This window comes from Pteronotus mesoamericanus, unplaced genomic scaffold (assembly GCF_021234165.1).
Source record: "Pteronotus mesoamericanus isolate MK-2021 breed Mesoamerican mustached bat unplaced genomic scaffold, CSHL_Meso_final contig_101, whole genome shotgun sequence".
NCBI lineage: Eukaryota > Metazoa > Chordata > Mammalia > Chiroptera > Mormoopidae > Pteronotus > Pteronotus mesoamericanus.
This window is the reverse complement of record NW_026555001.1, coordinates 27255660-27275857: the sequence shown is the minus strand read 5'-3', so window position 1 is coordinate 27275857 and position 20198 is coordinate 27255660. Positions and strand designations below refer to the sequence as shown.

The 20198-nt window shown below is 49.8% G+C and overlaps 1 protein-coding gene across 7 annotated transcripts in view; it reads right to left on the bottom strand.

The window, feature by feature from the left end:
* Positions 1 to 20198, bottom strand: part of KIDINS220 (kinase D interacting substrate 220) — a 73460-nt gene that overhangs the window by 39641 nt on the left and 13621 nt on the right. For 4 of the 7 annotated variants that reach the window (XM_054569908.1, XM_054569925.1, XM_054569934.1 and 1 more), the window contains exons 6-21: positions 19691 to 19792; positions 17173 to 17271; positions 15279 to 15476; positions 13011 to 13109; positions 12645 to 12743; positions 11223 to 11321; positions 10188 to 10365; positions 7463 to 7627; positions 6366 to 6545; positions 5451 to 5616; positions 4807 to 4958; positions 4356 to 4645; positions 3073 to 3213; positions 2133 to 2376; positions 1881 to 1969; positions 392 to 536 (exon numbers count right to left, since the gene is read on the bottom strand). In XM_054569908.1, the coding sequence (XP_054425883.1) occupies positions 392 to 536; positions 1881 to 1969; positions 2133 to 2376; positions 3073 to 3213; positions 4356 to 4645; positions 4807 to 4958; positions 5451 to 5616; positions 6366 to 6545; positions 7463 to 7627; positions 10188 to 10365; positions 11223 to 11321; positions 12645 to 12743; positions 13011 to 13109; positions 15279 to 15476; positions 17173 to 17271; positions 19691 to 19792 (2446 nt within the window). The remainder of the gene's footprint in view (positions 1 to 391; positions 537 to 1880; positions 1970 to 2132; positions 2377 to 3072; positions 3214 to 4355; positions 4646 to 4806; positions 4959 to 5450; positions 5617 to 6365; positions 6546 to 7462; positions 7628 to 10187; positions 10366 to 11222; positions 11322 to 12644; positions 12744 to 13010; positions 13110 to 15278; positions 15477 to 17172; positions 17272 to 19690; positions 19793 to 20198) is intronic. The other 3 variants (XM_054569916.1, XM_054569943.1, XM_054569961.1) reach the window with 1 other exon arrangement.

Here is a 20198-nt window from a genome sequence, read left to right as displayed (position 1 = left end):
TCCCTCTCCCTACTCCCGACAGACGCCTGCCTCTCCCAGCTATTCCCGTACCCTCCAGCCTCTCGGCTCATTCACACAAACACACGACCCTTGCCGGACGCCTTTTCCTCGGAGGGCGTCTGGCCTGCTAGGTCGGGGACAGGGTCCTTTACCTGGTACCCAAGGCAACTTGAGGTGGCAGAAAAGGTTTTTTAAATCGTCAAGTTGTAAAATAACAGTGCACAACTGACAGTTGACTTTTGTTGTCAAAACTAACACTGGTTTTACTAAATATACTTAATGCAAATAAAACTGGAATTCAGCCATGGCAACAGATAAGCACAGCATGTGCCTTTGTTTCTGGTAACATGAAAGCTTATTCTCTACAAGAAGACAGTAGGAAACAAGTCACCTGTCACAGAAACAATGTTCAGTAACCTTCTCATGGTCTGCGGGCTTATGTCACTGAACCAGTCCTCCGTCACCAGCAGCTTGGTGAGATCGAACGACATCTGCCGGGTGATGGTGCGCTGCATCTGCCTCCGCCGATAAGTGTCCTGGAACAGCCACCATCAGGGAGAGTGAGCCCACCTGGTGTCCTGAGAAGGCCATGTGTGTTTATGACACCACCACCAAAAAGTCTGTACACTGATCAGGTAGCGTCCTTACTGCCCGAGGGGGAAGCTCCCCAGTCCCCCGCAGCGCCGCAGCCAAGGCACAGCTGTTGCGGGGCGGGCACAGCGGGGGGCGCTCATGGCCGCACAGCGGAAGAAAGCTCAGTGCCCTGAAGGTTGTAGGCAAGCAGAATTATACGAAGAGAATTCGATTCGAACTCTTGTAGGAGCTCAGGATTTATAGGAATCCTGAAATTATAAAGCAAATAACTCCTTGTTTAAAGGACTCAGCATTTTTTTATTTTTTAATGTGTGACAACTATCTAACAGGCATGGCTGCTCTAGCTATCCTCACATCTGCATTAAAGGCACCAAATTAAAGTAACTAAATAAATTAAAGGGGCTCCTCCGGGCAGGGCGGGGCGAGGAATGCCACTACGAGAGGAGGAAGAGGTACAACAAGGTGCCTTCTCACCAAAGGCCGTGGACCACGGACAGTGCACGCACCACAGGGAGCGCGAGGGCGCACACTCTCAGGACAGAACTTCCAATCGGTCGGCCACACGCTGCTCTGGAGCCCGCGTCATCGGCTCTCATTTGTAACACTAACTGTGCGCCCATGCTTGCATGGGGGGAGACGTAAAGTCAGAATGTCAAAGTGTCACTGAAGACACATTTTTAAATGTAAAATATCCAAATTTACTGATAACAAACTTAGAACCAAAAGGAAAAAAACCCCGAACAAACCCAACAACAGTGCCAATCAAGGAATGGGATACGATAGGGACAACTAGAGCGTTCCCTGGAAAATGAGGTGGCCGGGAAGGGCACACAACCACTGCGCGGGGACGGCAGACAGCCACGCCCGCACACACGCGGGGAGAGGGAGGCCAGCAGGAAGCTGGACCGGGGCCTGCCTGCCGCGAGCGGCCTCCTCCCCCACAGCTGCGGGGCCGCGGCACGCAGGGTGGATGCAGGCTCTCCCACTGGGTGGCACCTTCGGCAGGGCCGTGGGACCCCCCCTCGGGGACTCGGGTGCCACCAGGCTGGGTCTGTAGCAGCACACAGCTGAGAACAGGCGGGGAGAGGACAGGGCTGCTGTATAATTTATAGCTGTTATGGCGGTAGGTTCAGACACTCCCTGAGAACCAGTGAAGTGGAAAGGAAATTCAGTGACAAAATTTACTTGATGAGTTGAGTTTACAGAAGACTGCCAAGTGACATCACCTTCACTCTATCCGAGTAACAGCAACACAAGCACGTGGCTCAAAGCCAACAGCGTCTTACCCGTCGGTTGAGGGCGGTCTTGCTACCGAGCTTCGTCATCTCGCCAAGGCTATTCTGTGAGACCCGCCTGTCAGCGTCGTCCTGTGTCCCTTCAACAACAGACCAGAGCACCGTCTGCACCAGCACGCTGTCGCATGCAACGGCGCAAGGGAAGTGAAGGGCCAGCTAGGTTTGTCAAGGTAAAAGGGGAGTCGCCATAAAAAACTACTGACCTATGTACCTCCCAAAGGACCCGAAGAACTCGACCTTTACCTGCAGCATCCGAGCACGGAATGTCTCCATTTGTGGTTGAAGTTACGAGGTACTTTCTCGCGTTGCTCAGCCCGCGGCTGTTGAGGAAGACGGGCAGGTGGACGATGTTGCGCATGTAGTCGTGCCCGTTGATGTTGGAGTCCCGGAGCACGCTGTTGAGGTTCTGGTTAATTGCCTTTATGATGATGTGTGGGTCACTTGCAAAAATGGCAATAAATGGGCCTTTTGAAAACAGAACTCGGACCTGTGGTAGGAGACATGTATGATCATGACAAATTTTAAATTACCCAAAGTAATAAAAAGTCTCCTCAAAATCTGTTACCCTTTGATGACTATGTTGTTTAAAAACTATTTTTTATCAAAGTATTATTCTACGTGAAAACAAATGTCACTGAAGTCTCAGTCCGGTTTTTAACCATCCAACGCTTTCTCACCACTGGACAGTAGTAAAACCTCCAAGGAAAACAGTGAACCCTGCCCTATTTTAGACATGTGTGGTCCACATAACAGGCAAGATGAACACACGTGAAAGATACCTGTGAACACACACAAGGCATGGGGCACACCGGCTCTGCCCAGTCCCACACTGGCGCTTACAACATACCTACAGAGGCCTGGCATGCCCGGCCTTAAGAACCCGCAGGTTCTGCGGGCTCCCTGCCCTCCCTCCCACTTGAACTCTAACCATTGGCAAGAAAACGCTGGGGCCACGCGATGACCTTCAGAGCCCTTCCGTGCAGTTTTTCTCTTCACTCTGCCATTAAGTTAAAATTATTTCAATCTGTTTGGGATGAAATATTTACTCTTGCTATGTTTCGGCATGAAAATGGTTATTATTACAAAAGAAAAAGTGCTATTCTGGTTCCATGTGAGCTACTCCTGAAGTCACTCCCCAGCTGCCACAGGTGACGGTTACACAGCTCAAGGTGGGGAGACGTACGGTGTCCAGCATCTGGAGCACTCTGTCCTGCTCGCAGGCGTCCAGCCCGTCAATGATGACCACCAGCCGTGTCTGGTTCTGAGTGAAGCTGTCGATGGTCTTCGCCATCCTGGCCATCAATTCCACCTCGCACTTCAGGACCTGGCGGAAGAGGACAGACAGCCCTGAAGACACGGGGGAGCGCAGCACATGCCCTGAGAAGCCTGATGGACATCGTCTGCTGGGAAGGAAAGGAACCCACAGACCTCACTGCCGGTCCCGGTTCCCCTTAAACCATAGTGAGTGCCTCACAATTTCCAAAGCGACTCCACGTAAATCAGAGTAATTTAGTCTTACAACGAGGTAGGTCCTGTCGTATCCTTTTCTTTAAAAATTAAACTGGGTTGAGTGACTTCTTCCCAAGATCACATGCGCTGAATGTCTGATGTCTGAGATTTGAATGCAAATCCCAAGGATCAAACTGCAGCTGGCTCCCGATGGGACGTGACCTTAGTCAAAGGCAGGCGCTGCAGATGCTGGACTCAGCCCTGCGGCTCTGGCAGTACAGCCGTTCTCTGCCTTAGTGGCTCAATATGCCCACTCTACCAAGCTCCAGAGGAGTGATTTTTAACCCTTTCATCTCATGGCACACATAAACTAATTACTAAATTCTGTGGCACACGAAAAAATACATACTTTTTGGCCAATCTGACAAAAATAGTATAACTTTGATTGATTTACACAAAAATAATAGTAATTACCTACTCTTTTTGCTCACAAGTGAGTTTTTAAAAAAAACAGGAGCCTAAACTTGTATATTAGGATTTCTGATACCAAGAACTAACCAATCAGATGCAGTCTTATTATGCAATGAGACCAGTAAGATGCAGCTTTATTACGTGACCAATACGTTTATGATTCAAGACAGGGCTTCCCACTGGATGGCTACTGTGTTGGCTGTTGCTATGTTTCATTTGACAGTCTGAGGGAAAGAGGCCGGTGCCCCTGGCTGAGCAGTCGGGCACTGCATGGTCACAAAGTTCTTGTAGCCCCGCAGCTGAACATCGCTGCTCCGGGGGAGCCTCTATTACCAGGTAGGAATTACCACCTACGAAGCACACGTCCTTGTTATAACCTTTCCCACTTCAGATACGTATTTCCACAGGAAAAATCTGGACTGACACGAAAAACAAACGCACACTCTGACGCTCAGAGAGGACAGGCCCTCAAGCCCGAGTGGCCACGGACGCAGGCGGGCGCACGGTCACCGCATAGCTCTTCTCTAACAGCCACAGGACGCTTACTTTCATGAATCCTTCACTTTTCAGTTTGTGCAGCTTGGAAGCGGCGCTGTGCAGGCGCTTCCTCTGAGAATTCAGGAGCGAGTCCAGCACCTGCCACCAGGTACGACAGTTCAGCACGCAGGCCAAGCCCACCACAGATGCAATAGATATGAGCACGGCGTTCACCGTCTGATGCTTGCGGTCGACTCTGAATATCGCCAGCAGAGTGATCCCGGCGATAATGCAGCCAAATACAAAGAGGAAGATGACAAAGGATGGGAGGCAGCACGTCTTCTTCCACTTCTTTTTCCCTGTAACACAACAAATGGTCATAACAGTTACTGACATAGCAAGTCCCTAGAAAGCCCTAATCACTGCAGGGACAGCATATGACAACCTGACGTTCACCTTGTGTCTGCAGCGCACCCTGAACCCCTACACACACAAAGGAGGAGGAGGCAGGAAGTCCTACCCTGCGAATCTTCAGTCTTGAACACTCGAAAGAGCCTGGTTGCCAAGAAGCCAAACTCTCTCTCACAGGCGTCTGAGAGGGTGGCGATCATCTCGGCCATGGACGTCTCCCCGCCCACGCTGGACAGCCGGCTGTAATCTGTGAACAAGAACCTTGGGGAAGGGAAGAGACGTCCCTCAGCCGCTGAGGGAGCTGCCGCAACATGCACCACTCACCCTGTGCTTTCTTACATCTCCTTCCAAACACTGCACTTAAAATTCTACGGTGGGAAAAAACTTGAAATTAGGTATCCCCCATTTCTAACACCTGATCACACACTTTTCTTTGGAAAAACAATAAAAAAGTCACATGTAGCAAATTTATATGAATCCTGACTAAAGGCAGAGGGGAAAGGCAGGAATCGGACGTCCTGACAGACCCCGCAATATGATTAAATGGCAGCGCCCCAAGCCCCGACTGGGTGGCTCAGGTGGTCCTGCGCCCCAAAAGGCTGCCGGTCAGGTCAGGGTGTTGTACGGGAGGGACTGATCGATGTTTCTCTCTTACCCTCTCTCCCTTCTTCTCTCTCTAAAAATCAGTAAACATATCCTCAGGTTGAAGATTAAAAAAAAGAAAAGCTACTTCCATCGAAAGGACCAACTCACCTCACGGGCAGAGCCTTTGTGGTCTGCTCTGGCAACTCGGGAGGGTTCACAAACATCAGCTTCAGGAGGAGCTCCAAGTAGCCGATGTGCCGCGCCAACGTGGTGCTGAGGACCCAGGCCCAGTTCCAGCTCTCTCCTTCCCTTCGTCCACCGAAATAAATGACAACTAAAACACACAGTTTAAAAAAATAATTATCCGAAAGAATCATTAGTCAAGCAGCCTCTTTTCTCCAAACAAATATCAAGTACGACAGATAGGTTTACATAATTTTTCATGGCCTATGCCATTTCCTAACTACACCTGAAAAAGTCCCCCAATTATTTAACCTCCACCACTACACAGAAGGTGTATGAAAACTGGGAAGTCAACAGACTAAACTATGATGTAAGGAAGACAATGCCTTAGACAGAAACATCACCTAGTTCAGATTCCATGTAAATAATTTGGCTTTATCACTATTTGCGGCTGCTGAAGTCACCAGTTGCTCCCACCATAAATTTATTCCCTTTCTTACAACTGAAGACACCCCAAGGACAGGGACTGTATTTTAACTTGGCTTTTATATAAAATAAGTAATTACAATCATGGTCAAAATGTTCAAGAGCATGCCAGTGATGGCTATAAAGACTTATTTTCAAAAAAGACTTAAATATAAGTCATTAATTAACATATAAAAAGCTAAGTACAATAAACTAGAGTTCTGCTTCAATGTTAACAAGCGGAGCACTAGTTTTTAAAGCTACTCCAGCCAGGCTGTGGGCAATGTTCCTTTAGGCCAGCTTATAAAACAGCAGAAAGATCAACTATCTAACTTAATTATGAAAAACAGGTTTTGAGAGAGAGAATCTTTTAAGTAAAACAACGAGTCTTGGCATTTTCCACATCTCTCAAAGACATAAAAAGCAGAGACTTACTAAAGAAGATGTACAGGAGAGCCAAGCAGCTCAGGGACACTGCCACGCCGAGCGCGGGGTCGGCGGCGAAGGCGCACAGCAGGCCGAGCCCACCGCACAGCAGCAGCGTCAGCAGCACGATCAGCCACGAGAACTGGAAGAGGGGCTCGACCTGCTGCCCTGCGAACGTCTTCATTTCATCTGAAGGAGAAACAGGGTGGAAGTACCACCCCCGCCTTAAGAAGTGCAGCTCCCAACTCGACCCGAACTCTCCTCACTAGAACAGGGGCCCTCATTAAGCCCCTGGATGAAGCGTTGCTCCGCAGCCACTGGAACCAACGCTCTCCTCCCACCAACCTAAGCTTCCCTGGGGGCGCCCGCCCGTCAGACCCCCTCTCCGGCTCCCTGTGGAAGATGCACAGAATCCTTTTTCAGACACGGCCATCTGTGGAGGCTCTGCTGGTGCTTAGGTGTTACGGTTTGCGTTATACAGGCAGCAAGGCACTGTCTCCAGGTGTAAAACTGGCGTCGTGCCTTTGCTCTGCGCCTTCTCCGCCCCCGCCCCTCTCTCAGGCGCCCTCCTCGGCCCCTCCCGCTGGCCACGTCGGAGCGGTGCAGCCCTCGCAGCTGTGTGCTGAGCCCGGAGGAGCCTGAAACAAGTCGTTCTGTCTACAAAACGTGGTAAAAACGTCACAGGCAGTGCGGGAACCTGCCCCTGAAGAGTAAGTGAGGTTTCGCCGAGGAACGCACGTGGGTGCCGGGCAGCAGGCCGCGGAGCTGTCTAGGGAGCTCCCGGTACAGGACGGCCCCGGGGAAAGGGCCCGGTCTGTGCCCGAGGGCAGGGCGGGCGGGCGGCCGGCAGGCGAGGGCGCCGGGCGTGGGGCCACACGCCGCGGGGGCAGAAGCCCCGCTCCCCCGGGGGCCCACCGGGCCCCTGCACAACCGGGCCTTGGCTGTAGAAAGCGGGCTCAGGCGGGCGTCGAGGTCGGCTCGAGGGGAGTCAGGCCCTGCCCCTTTCAATTTAGTAAACTGTGCAACACATGTACCCACAAGTAAACCTCTCTTTTTCTTTACTTCATAAAAAATACAACCGCCGGACTGCGCCGGCGGCCCTTTACCCTCCAGCTTCTTGAGGAGGAAGGACTTCCCGCTGCCCCACTGGGCGTAGAGCCCCACGCAGATGGGCGGCTGCATGGTGGGCTCGCTGAGGATGTCCGCCAGGGCGCTGCTGTACAGGTCGTAGCCCAGCATGTCCCCGTCCGTTTCCGTGGGAGACAAGTGCCCTGGGATGAGAGAGAGACGTCCGTTCTCATCGACTGTTTATTTCATTAGAGGAAAACACTTATTCCAAATGGTTAGACCTGTGTAAACACAGGTTCGGATATTCTTAAACACCACATGTCACAGGACTTAAGATACCCACTGATCTTAAGGTGCATCATGATTATGCACAACTAATAAGAAAAACGATGCCAAGTTGTGATACATGCTTTCTTATCCATCGGCTACAAGAGAGATTCCCATTTCGGAGGTGTTGAAATGTGGACTAGGGCGGACTTTAGAATCAGTGAAATATGACTGAAACACAAAGCAGTCCACAGGAACAAGTTTAATATGTGTAACAGCTACGGAAATAAACCTTCAAAACGTTACTGAAGAAAATCACAGTTAATCAGAGAAAAGGAGACACTATGGTTCAAGGACTTAAAGTTATCGATTCTCCCCAAATTAATCTATCACTTTAAGGCAATTCCAATAAAAAAGAAAAAAAACCATGAGAAGGTTTTGAAAAATTGGAAAGCAAGAACATGTAAGAGTAGCTTAGAAAAAAATTTAAAGAAGACCAAAAAGTAGTTGTCCATAAAGATACAACAATTAAAACACCATAGAACTCACATAGGATATGAACATAAGTACATTTCAAATCAGTGGAAAAGTATGAATTAGTAAGTGGTGTTAAGAAGTTAGACATCCATTTTTTAAAAAATAAAATTTTAACTCCATACATTTTGTACCTTGTATAATAAAAATAAGTTTCTGAAACATTAAAGAATTAAATGTAAAAAGTAAAACCATAAAAATGCTAGGAGAAAAAACTTTTAAAATCTTCCACTGGAAAAAGCCTTTCTCAACAGAATACTAAAGCGAGAAGTGCAGGAAAAGACTGCCCAACTAAAAAGAAGCGTGCGACTTTTGGATGGGGAATACACACACAGTGCCATAACGCAGCAGCCGGGGAGAGGGTACAACAGGCAGGCTAGATCCAGGACCAACATCCATAACGTGCAAAGACACGTAAAATCCATTTTTAAAAATACTGAAAACTCAAGAAAAACATGGATACAAAGAGAAAAATGGTAAACTACAAATAGCCAAGGACATATTAAAGGGCTGCACCCTCACAATAACCTCACAGTGAAAACTAACTTGAGTTTTCCTCCCCGGCCTGGCGAGCAGGGTGCAGAGCACAGCCCTGCACGGACGGCCATGGGGGGGGGGGGGCGCCGGGCATTTTTAAAAGTCTACTGAAGCTGCGAGCATGCACCACCCTGCCAGCTGTACTCCGGGGAGCTTACTCCAAGGAAATAATCCTAAAATAAGGGTTAATGGATGTATGTACAAAGACGTTCATTGCAGCACCAGCTTTTAACAGGAGAACAAACCAAATATTCATCCATAGAGAACTGAATGAACTATTAAAATACAAGTGAAAGATTATACAACAATTAAAATATGATATAGTTCATTATTAAAAACTTTCCTAATATGGTATGACCTGATTTCTTTAAATTTATAGATATGGTATAGAACATTTTTAGAAATGCAAAAAAATTCTGAAGTGTCATTCAAACAATTATGAATCAGGCTATAGGGAGTGAGGAAATTTGTACTATTGACACTATATTTGTCTTCATTCTTGAATTTTAATGAGTATGTATTATAATAATTAAAAATGTTTTAAAATACAAAAATCCTCTTTACAAACAATATGCAGTGAGAAGCTAAAGCAGAAGGTGGCAGGATTCTGCTCTTGCCTGTTGGTTTCTTTGTTAGATACACTGATAACATACCTCTTTCTTAATTTTCAAGTAAAAATTGTTTTACTAGAGTTGTCCCATATTTCAAAAGACCGCATGTGAGTGCCTGCATTCTCATGTGCATTCTTATCAAAAACGACTTTAGCCCAACCGTCAAGGCATCATGCTAGATGTTCCAGAGGACGCAAAGAAAAGAAACAGTCAGGGCCCTGAGCAGCTGGGAATCTGGAAGGGAGAAAATTCTAAAAGAAACAGGATAACAAGCCACATACAGCACGTATTAAAGAAGAAAATGTAAACACACACGCTCAGGTATTCATAAGGCAGGGCCTGTGTCTGGTCAGGCAGAGCATCCTGAGGCGGCGGCTGCGTCAGGAGCCGGGGACAGAGAGGACGTGAACAGGAGAGCGCCTCGCGGGGACAGGGACAGAACAGGCCAGCCACGGGTGGCCCAGCACCTGCGAAGGCAGACAACCGCAGCGGCTTGGGCCACCCTCGGAGCCCCGCGGCGTCTATTGGAAGCCCAGGTCTACGCGGGAGACTGCCGCGGAGGGGTCTGGAGAGAGGGGCTAGGTTTTCAGGTCTCACGAGCTGACGGGCCCCTCTGGGCGCCTCATTGAGAAAGTGCAGCATGTGCGAAAGAGCCTCAGTCCAGAAGGGGTATCTGTCCACAACAAAGCAGTGACTTCTCAGCCTTTGTGATTTCCAGTTAAGTGACAGATGCAGAATTGCTGTTGGTCTCCAAATTTTTTCATAGAACATTCATTTTTTAAAAGCTTGGTCAGAAACAAAACCCAGTACTTACTGGCTCCAAATATTTGCGTTAAAATGCTTTTCTGATGGCTGCAGTCGATGTTGTAGGGAGTCTCGCCTGCTTTGTTGGGCCTATAAAGCAACCTTCCATCCTTGGGATTTCTTAAAAGGAGTTCTGCCAGTTTCCGACTCCTCCCACGAATAGCGATATGCAAGGGAGTGTCCCCTTTCTGCAAAACAGTGGCAGAAAACGCGAACCTTCATACTTTGTAATACAGAATATGCAGTGACAACTGTCCTGTTTCTATAAAATAATGGAAAATCTGAACTCTTCATATTTTTCACGTGAAGTACACGAATAATGTGGGTTTTTATCTCCGCTTTCCCCCGCACTCCCTTTCTCCTGCTCCTTGCCCAGCTTTCCTCGGGCAGCTTCTCCCGCAGCCCTCGGAAGTGCAGGCCACTCTCCTCCCTCCCCTGAAGCCACTGAGGGGGAGGCGTGACAATCCTCCCGGCAGCTCCTCCCGGCCCGGGCCCACTCCCAGCACAGGCCAGCGACCACCTGTCACGGCAGGACTCACTGCCCACGGGCGCCAGCCGCTCTCCCTCGCCAGCCTGTGTCCTGGCTCACAGGCTCCCCCCTTCTGTCTGGAAGCTTCACGACCCAAGCCACAGCCCCACTAATGTCAGAGGCGGGGACACGGGACAGAACCCCCTCTCCTGCTGGAACGGTGCTGCCAGCTGCTCTGAGAGTCTATCTCCTCCAGCCCCTCTGAGGTCTTCCCTGCTGTGCATCTGCAAGAAGCTGGAGCCACAGTGACATCCGCCCATACGGGGCTCACGGCAGCCCCCTCTGCACAAGCAGCACGGGTTCATCTGAAGCAGCTTCCCTGCAGGTACACAGAGCCCACCCGCTGCTCCGCACGCCGTGGAGCCGCTAGGGAGGTGCCACGGCGCTAGAATCCGACGGAGAGGCCCCGGCAAGCACCGTCTCCTTGCACGACTGCCGCCTGACACCTTGCCCAGTGAATGTACAGGCCAGGCTACCAGCGACCTTCCAACAGCGCCCCGCACACAGATGCCTCACCTTGTCCACGGCGGACACTTTAGCCCCTTTATCCAGCAGCAGCTCCACCACTTCGATATTTCTCATCTTGGTGGCCTTTATCAGTGGCGTTTCACCATCCTGTGGGCACACAAGAAAACTTGCCAGATTGATAGTGTCCTAAATGTTCAAGTCACATAAACGCATGTGTAAGGATTCAATTACCTGCCTCTGGTACCAGTCTATGTTAGAAATGTCCCCAAGAAAACACAGTTGTAAAAACTAACAGAAAACTGCTTTTTCTTTCAAACCATTCTTCTGTATCAAAATAATCTGATGTCTCTCAGCTGAGCATGGGACATGACCCCTTGCCATCTTGGCCACTTGCGGCCACAGGGCCCTGGCCCTCGCTGCTGCTGCCGCCACCATCCCAAGTCCCACGCCGACGGCTGGGGCAGCGCCTCCCGAGACAACGCCCCTCCTCACCACGCCCCCGCCAACCGCAGCCCAGCCGCCTGCCTGTCCGGGCAGGCCAGTGTCCAGAGTTTTGCAACGTCTGTACCTGCGCTGCTTCTATTTTCTGAAATGCCTGCGTGTGGCAGGGAGAACAATCTGACACAGCAGCGTGCTTTTAGAAAATCTCAAGAGTTCATGATTCCTTTCAAAACGAAAGGAAATGAGAGGAGAGCATAGCTCAGAGCTGGACTAGGAGAGAAGCCTGGTCAGACGCGGCAGGGGGTTACGGTGGCCCACACACACACACAACCCGAGGGGAAAGAAAAGGTTATCAAGGAACCACCTGCAGAGCAGCAGGTGGCCCAGGAACCTCTCTGCCCCGGGGCACTGAGTCACCATCACCGGTTTCTCACTGGCTTAGGAAACGCTGTCCCCACCTCTCACAGATTAGAGCCTTGTGTTACTGGCGGCGTGGCCCGCCCCTTCCCGTCCTTCGTTAGGCGTTCCCGCCGTCTCTCACTGTAGAACTCCAAATACGTCTTCCCCGCAGAAAGCCATTCCACAGACAGAAGGCCAAGCACAGCCAGCTGACAGCTGAGTCTGACATGGTTTTGTGTTTTTCACAAGATCTGAGCAACCCAGACTGGACCAGCAGGGGCTGGTTTGGGAGCCCACAGCCACTCACAGTGGCCTTTGCAGAGCAAATGGGTTCTGCATTCCACGCACGGGAGCATGGAAGAATCCTGGGCAAGTGACCCGTCCACAGCGGACCAACAGCTGACACTATTTTCTGAACACAGTCACCTAAAGTAATAAATTGCACACCATGTTTTCCTGTGAATATGTATTCACAGGATATGATACAAATCTGAAAGGATACAGTTCCTCAACTTGATATAGAACATCAGCAGTAAAAAACAGTGTAATTCTAATATCAAGACAAATAGAAAGGTGAGCAGGACCACCGTCCGGCACCCGGAAGGGCTGGGGCCGCAGGGGCGCCCGTACCGTCGTGCATATCTCCGTGTCCGGGCTGCACTGCAGGATGTCCCGCACCATGGCCGCGTTGCCCTTCTCCACAGCCCAGTACAGAGCGGTTTTATTGTCCTGCGCCAGAAAGAGAAAGTTCACAATCGCCTCATGCAAGGCACAGTATTTAAAAACTGCTATCGGTAAATATGAAAGATCTAACAACATTAATACAGCAACCCCACAGCAATGGCAGTGATACGCAACGATAAGGCATTTATTAACCGTATTAAGGTTTACAAGTCTCTCTCCATAAACAAGCTGGCAGGACGGCCTCAAGGGCGGCCCTGACGCGCTGCCCGTTAGGCTCAGAGATCACGGCGACGGCCCCCCAGTCCCACGTACCTGCCCCCGAATGTCTATGTCCGCGTACTTCTGGAGAAGCGCCCGGACGATCTCCACGTGACCGCCTCTGACAGCACCGATCAGCACCGTGTCTCCACTCTAGGACGGCAAGAACCAAGGTGAAGTGAGGACGGGAACAAGTGAACGCCCGTGAGAAGTTAAGGTTAGTCGTGTACTAGTATCACAGGTTTTTCCTGAAAATTTCTTGGAGAAAACGTGTCTCTAAGCAAAGAAGAATTTTAGCTAATCCCCTAGAGAGAGACACAGAAGACTACAAACCTCAAAGTGCAGGCTCTGAAATTCCAGGACCAAAGTTCAGAAAGACAAGTCACCCAGAACAAGCTGTTCTCTTTGAGTGTGACCTTCCGTTACAAATGTACTTTAAAGAAATGACACCACGGCTGTCAGGAAACCAGAAGAACATTCCAGAAATGACGCGGCCCAAACCCCCAGGACGATGCTGCTCACCAGAAGCCGTGGCTTCTACAGCCAGAGCCGCGAGGCCGGGCCGCCCGGGCCTGCAGCTGCGCTGCCTGGGGGAGGCAGGCCCGGGCCCGCAGCCGCATCCCGGCCCACCTGGCGCGGCGGGCACGGCGTGGAAGGCTGGCTCCCCCCACAACAGGCTCCGGGGTGCCCATTACCTTCTGAGGGCTCCTCTCTGCCCTGAAATTATACTCACCAAGCAACGATCATTATTAATTACATCTTCCCACTGCTTCAAATCATGGGAATGGCTATTTCAGCAACGGACATTTTTCTAACCGCCAAATTACGTGCTAGCTGTAACTGGACTGGCTAAGCCGTGAGCTGTGCTCCTCGCGGTCCTGAGTGGGCCCCATGGGCTCCAAATCAAGACGCAGGTCCGTGAGGATTATTAAGTTTAGCACCATGGTTAGCATCTTAACTACTACGTCAGAAGCAGAAATAACCCAAGGCAGACAAATGCTAGTGGAGAATGCCAGCATCATTACAATGGTTCCAGACCAGAAATTAATAAAAGGTTACAGATACTTCACTGCTTACGATGTGCCACGCACTGCTCTAGGGCTAGGGACACAGAAAGGCAAGGTCCCACCTCTGGGAGAATGGACAGCCCAGAGGAAACAGGCAACACCAAGTAAACACAAATGTAAAACCAGATGAATACCACAGAAATAGGTTAAAATACAGAGCCGTGACAGGAAGCGGCTGGGTGGCTCCTGTGGACTGGTGGCTGGAGACCCCTCTGCAGAGGTACTAGCTGGGCTGGGACGGAGTCGCGAGGCGGAGCCAGCCCTGGGGTGGCCGTGAAGGGCGGCGCCCCTGCAGGGCACGGCTGAGGCGCAGGCCCCAGAGCAGCCACAAGCCCAGTGCGTGCAAGAGCGGGGACGGACGCGCCCGGGCCGCGCTGCCGCACAGGCGTCAGGAGGAGCGGGCAGGGCAGCAGAGCGGGAGGGCGGAGGGCCAGCAGGGACAGCGGCACATGGGGTTTACACACTGCAGACGTGCGAGAGGAAGCCCGGGTGACTTTAAACAAAGGAGTACGCGTGGACTCACTGCTTTAAAGAGAGCCGCGTGGAGAGTAAATCAGAGCCCACGAGAGAACCCTGTCAAGATCCTTTTGCTGACACAATGGGAGACGGGGGCTTGGCCTAGGGAGGCGGCTCTGGAGCTGAAGGAGCGTGGACAAACGGAGGACACGCTGGAGGCAGAGCCTACAGAGCCTGCTGGGGAACTGGGTGTGGTCAGAAGAGAAGCCGAGGCTCGCGCGCAGGACTCGGGCTTCAGGACAGGATGGAGGCGGCGCCACTCACTGAGGCAAAGGGCCGCGGGAAAGCAGGTTTTGGAAGAAACAAACAAAACGTCTCTTTTGCCAGAAGTTTAAGAAGCCCACTAAAGCAGAGGGTTCACATGGAGTCGTGTCCACAAGTGCAGGCTTCTGAGAAGAGGTTAGAGCAAGGGCTAGAGCTGGGAAATTCTAAGTGTAAGGGGGTACTGGAAGCCCAGAGGCCATGAAGGACACCTGGAGCAACACGCTTCAAGGACAGTACAGACCGACAGCACATGTAACGTTCTCGATGACAACAGCATTTGACAAAGTCAAAAAGATCATCCTTCACAATGACTGAATAGTGTTTAACTTACTAGTCCTAAAGGTGGAAATAACACTCAAGTTAAAAGGAACGCATGCCGTGCTGGAGGACGGTGAAGGGCGGTGAAGTCCCGGCGCTCTTCCAGCAGCGCCGCCACCGGGAGACACACGGGCGGGCAGGCAGGCGGGCGGCTTACCCGGTCGGGTATGTTCACGTAAGTCCCGGCGTCGAGGAGGTCCTGCACGATCTCGGTGTGGCCCTCCTTCGAGGCGATCATCAAAGCTGTGTTTCCGTCTTTATCTGTTAAATTCACGTTTGGATTCCTCTTCAAAATTTCTTTTACTGACTGGGTGTAGCCTCCTTTTACAGCCACAATAAGTGCAGTCATTGAATTCTAAACATAGAAACAAGCCCAAAAAATTAGTATATTCTAGAAAACATGATTTATGCCATAAAAATAAAGTGATGTTTTCAAGAAGGTGGCTTATTAGCAGTTGTTTCTGATAATAACGTGTCAATATAAATAACCAGAAACATACCAAAAATGGCCAGGAAGCATATTTTCTATTTTTGATAAGAGATTAATTCTCTTGAGTCAACGGGACTGTCATGACCTTCAATTTTTTAAATGACAATCTGAACTTGGCCTCATTTACAGCAAATGAACCCTCTCAGCGACGTAATGAAGTATCAGGCATTTGACAGGCTGATTCCAAATTAAACTCACTGTAAACTAAATAATCCCAAGTAAGGTCTTTCAGGGTCCAACCAAAGAGTGGTTTACAATAAAATCTATGAGAAAAACCTGAGAACGACGACTTGATGGCCACAGGGTATTTGAATAAAAGCACAACACAGTCTATCTTTCACTGCGTCTACAGGGTTTTGAAAACCCTGTTTTCAAAAACTCTTATTTGAGAGGTTCTTTTAAAAACTGCACTTCTAATTTACAACAGTGAATCACCTAATAGAAGAACCTGCCTCATTACTAGAAGTACGGAGTGACTTCTTCAGGTTTTGCTTTATTTTGGGATGTCACACCCTTTACTTAGAGAACCAGTCCAGTTGGCCGCTCAGCCCCCAGAGCGCGGCCCCCGCCCCTCGCACCGAAAGCCAGCCTGGCCTTTCCCAGGCCGTCACTCCCCGAGCAGACCAGCCGCTCCTCCACTGGATAAACCGTCCAGAAAGGAAGAAAGTCAACGGCGAGACTGCCGTGCTGTCTATGAGTCACACAGTCCCCGCCCGGCACTAAAATGTCACCTACTCCTTGAAGGTGAAGCATTTGGCAGCTTGTGCCAATATGGAGAATAAGAGAACCTAGTTGACATTGTGCTAGAAAGCCAAGGATGATTTGGAGCTCACTTTTCTAAAGTTGCAGCCAGAGATCTGGTGTCTCTCTTCTCAGAATCCTTTACAATCCATCCCACATAATACTTAGTTATACAAATGACTGTCTGTGTTCATTGTTCCTTATGTATAATGTCATTTCTTGTGACCACACTCTATCATCTCAAGGAATAAGCAGTGGGGCGGGGGGGGAGGGAGCTTCTCCAGCCTCCCACATGTCCGTCACTTGGCCGGCTCCACAGCGGGGGCTCAAGGAGCAACTAGTAACCGTGAGCTGGTTGCATTTTTGTACCAATTCTACAGCTCTCTAGGTCTTGACCACTGATTTCTAAATCTGTCTATTGAAGAAGAAAAATAACTCAACTAAAAATATACAAAAAAAGACAATATTATTTTTTAAATGTAAATATGTAAATTTTAATACAAAACTTTTTCCACAATATATGTATTTCAAACTATTTGAGACCATTTTAATTTACACTAAGATCACTGAACACTATTGTTTATAATTTTAGCCTCCCAAAATTTGTGTGCATTAGCAATAGATCCTTAAGAGCAAAAATGTAGAGTATATAGTATCTATAACATATTCATGAGGATAACAGCAAGAAAATGCCTGTTTTCCTAAGTATCATTTACAAACTGTAGGACATTTCTCTAGCTATATGCTAAGGAAAATATTCTCTCTCTTAAAACTAAAAACACGTCTCTATTACCAGGGGTAACATAGGAAAGGTACTTACAGCTCCTTCTTGATCCACATCAGCTCCGGATGCCAGTAAGTGTTTCACACATTCCAGGTGGCCCTTCCGTGCGGCCCAAACCAAAGGGGTGGTCCCATACTATGAAAACAAACGATACATTTAAAACTACGACCAAAAGTATGTGAAAAGAAACTAGCTTTCAACGCGAACGTTGATGAAAATCATACATCAAGTGTTCTTAGATCACCGCTTACACCAAGCATAACGCTCGCTACTCGCAGCTGAATCCTATTTTCCGCATTTTATTTCTCCGGAATAGATGACTGACCACAGCAGGAAATATCTTTTAACCAACTTTACCTTTTATAATCACTGACAATTTTTCCATCGTAAAGTCATACACTCTAATTTTCAACACGCTTTCGTTGCTTCCCACATCTCATGAAATACAATGGGAAGTTCGACAGCCTGACTATGCGCAAAGGAAGCAGTTAGCTGTGCGTGTGCACTCCTGTGACCCCTATCGCTAGAATAAGCAAGAGGGGCAGCGTCGCACTTGCCCACAAAGGCAAACGAGGCCCTGAGCAGTCAGTCCCGGGCGAAGTCCCGAAGCACAGAGGAGCTGGAGCCGGCCCGGCCCGGACACCATGCGGAGCCGAGGCCGCATGCTTAACCGCGCCCCAAGTCCGCCCTGTACTTGACAAAGGAAACTGCAGCCTAGACGTTGCTCTGGAAAGCACCTTCTGCTGAAATGTGATTCAAAAGGCATCAAAGAATATAAACTGCGCGTGAAACAGCACTGTTTTCACCTCTGGGGAGCCTGGGAGGCACGAGGCAGATGCACGCCCACAGCGACCTTTCCTGCCTGGGAGACTGCACGTGGAGGAACGCTCCGCGAGAGCCCGCTCTGCAGCGGCCCCGCCAGGGGGCTTCCTGTGCTGACGGGAGGGCTCTGAAATTCTGCGACGGCCACAGCAGCCACCACCCGTCACCCGCGGCCTTGGAGCCCTTGAAATGTGGCAAGTCTGAATAGGAAACTGAGTAATTTTATTTTTCTTAACTGATTTAAGTCTAAATAGCTTATGCGGCTGGTGGTTACTGTCCAAGGCAGCCCGCCCAGGGGAGTCCTACCCGCAGCCCACGTGCAGCCCAGGACAGCCACTGGGAATGCAGCCCAACACAAAACCGTAAATTTACGTAAATCCTTTTTTTTTCTCGTAAGTTTTCATTAGTATTGTGTATTAATGTGTGGCCTAAGACAATTCTTTTTCCTCTGATATGGCCCCAAGACGCCAAAAGGCTGGAGAGCCCTGGACATCAAGCGTCCCAGGAACCAAACTGTGAGAAGCTGCAGCCCTGGGCCCCTGGCCGCTGGACGGGGCTCCGGACGGCGGGAACCCAAGGCTGCCGGTACAGCCCTCCACGCGGGAGCCTGGCGACGGGGCGGGACTCGGGAGGTGGGCAGGGGTCGAGGCCACGGCCCTGGAGCAGGCTCGGACCGACCAAGGGATCCTGGAGGAGCTTCCCCGGTTCTCACATCTATCTTCCCTCGGAATTAAATTCTTTCCTTCATGGAGAGAGTGTTCCCTGGCTGAATGAAGCGCCTGCCCTAGGTCTACAAATCAAAAACCTCCAGCATCTTTAAAGACAGATGATGGAGCGCCCACCCTGGGAACGCCTGCTGCACTTCGCTTTCCCTCTTCTCAGAGCGCCGGGCGGGCGACACCAGCGGCTCCGCTATCACTTCTACCTCGTCAGCCTGGCCCCTCCCCCTCCTCACCAGCCCCTCTCAGCCTCATCGCCACAGAGGCTCCAGAGGCCCCTGGACGGACATCGCCAAGGCCTCCCCCGCTCTGACATCTGGCAGGTACTTTGGCAGACGGTACTCAGAGCTCCCCCAACACCTCCGTTTCTCCTCAAATCCTGGCTTCTGACCCCAATGAATTTATCCCTGTACGTGTACTGCGGATCCTACTTTCCTGGATTCATCTAGAAACACACTCAGTGATTTCTTCCCATGTCATCAGTCTTGTCTTTATTCTCCCTTTTTACAAACTGGTTTAGGTCTCTCCCATCCTGGGAAGCTTTTCCAACAAGCTACCCTCGTAAGAAGCCGCTCATGAGGTGGCCGTGTGGCACAGCGAGCAAGAGAAGCGGCAGAAAGCGGGGCAGGGCCAGTCTTCGCATGTCATTCCAGGCGCTGGCGTCTTCACGGTGTTGAGCATGAGAGAGCGGTAACTTGAATCTTAGAAAGATCACTCAGGCAACAACACAAAAAGCAGACAAGACTAAAGGAAGGAAGAAAAGCTTTAACAGAAAATTTCAAATAAGGAAGACAGCGAATCCTCCCTGTGTATTTTCCTGAGAACGATGAACAGGATAGAAAAAACCACAGCAGGGCCCACCTACGAGGTGCATATATCTATACAAAACACATTAATACGCACTCCTGGAAGACGTGCCCCACAGCCTCATGAGGGGGTATGAAAACACTTGCAGCTGAGACACACCAAGTGGCCGTCACACAAGGGGAACCGGAAAGGCCCAGCCCACCTACCTTATCGGAGCAGTTGACCTTGGCGCCGTTTTGCAGGAGAAGACGCACTATGTCTGCGTGGCCTCGCCCTGCAGCCCAAATGATTGGGTAGACGCTGTACTGCTGGGGGGCGGGGGGTACAGAAAGAGAAGGGTGGGAGGGGGGCAGGGAACGAGGGGAGGAAAGATCTTTTAGGTGGATATTTGCAGCATGCGTTTACTAAGAAGAGTAAATAACAAATAGGATAATACAAAGTAATATTTTAAAAATCAAAGTTCAGACCATTCACATAGCAATATTTTAAAAATCAAGTTATAGACCATGCCCTACTTTAAAAACACAAGATACTCATAATACGTAATTGACAGCTAAGTTGCATTCAACCTTAAATAAATAAATATTCTTAGCACGTTTAGTTTTTTACAGACCGAACACATCTGATGTAATTATCTGGCTAACAGGCAAGTCTAGCAATGGAAATGTGAAACTTTTCTTACATAATCCTTCCATTACTTTGGATACGTTTCTT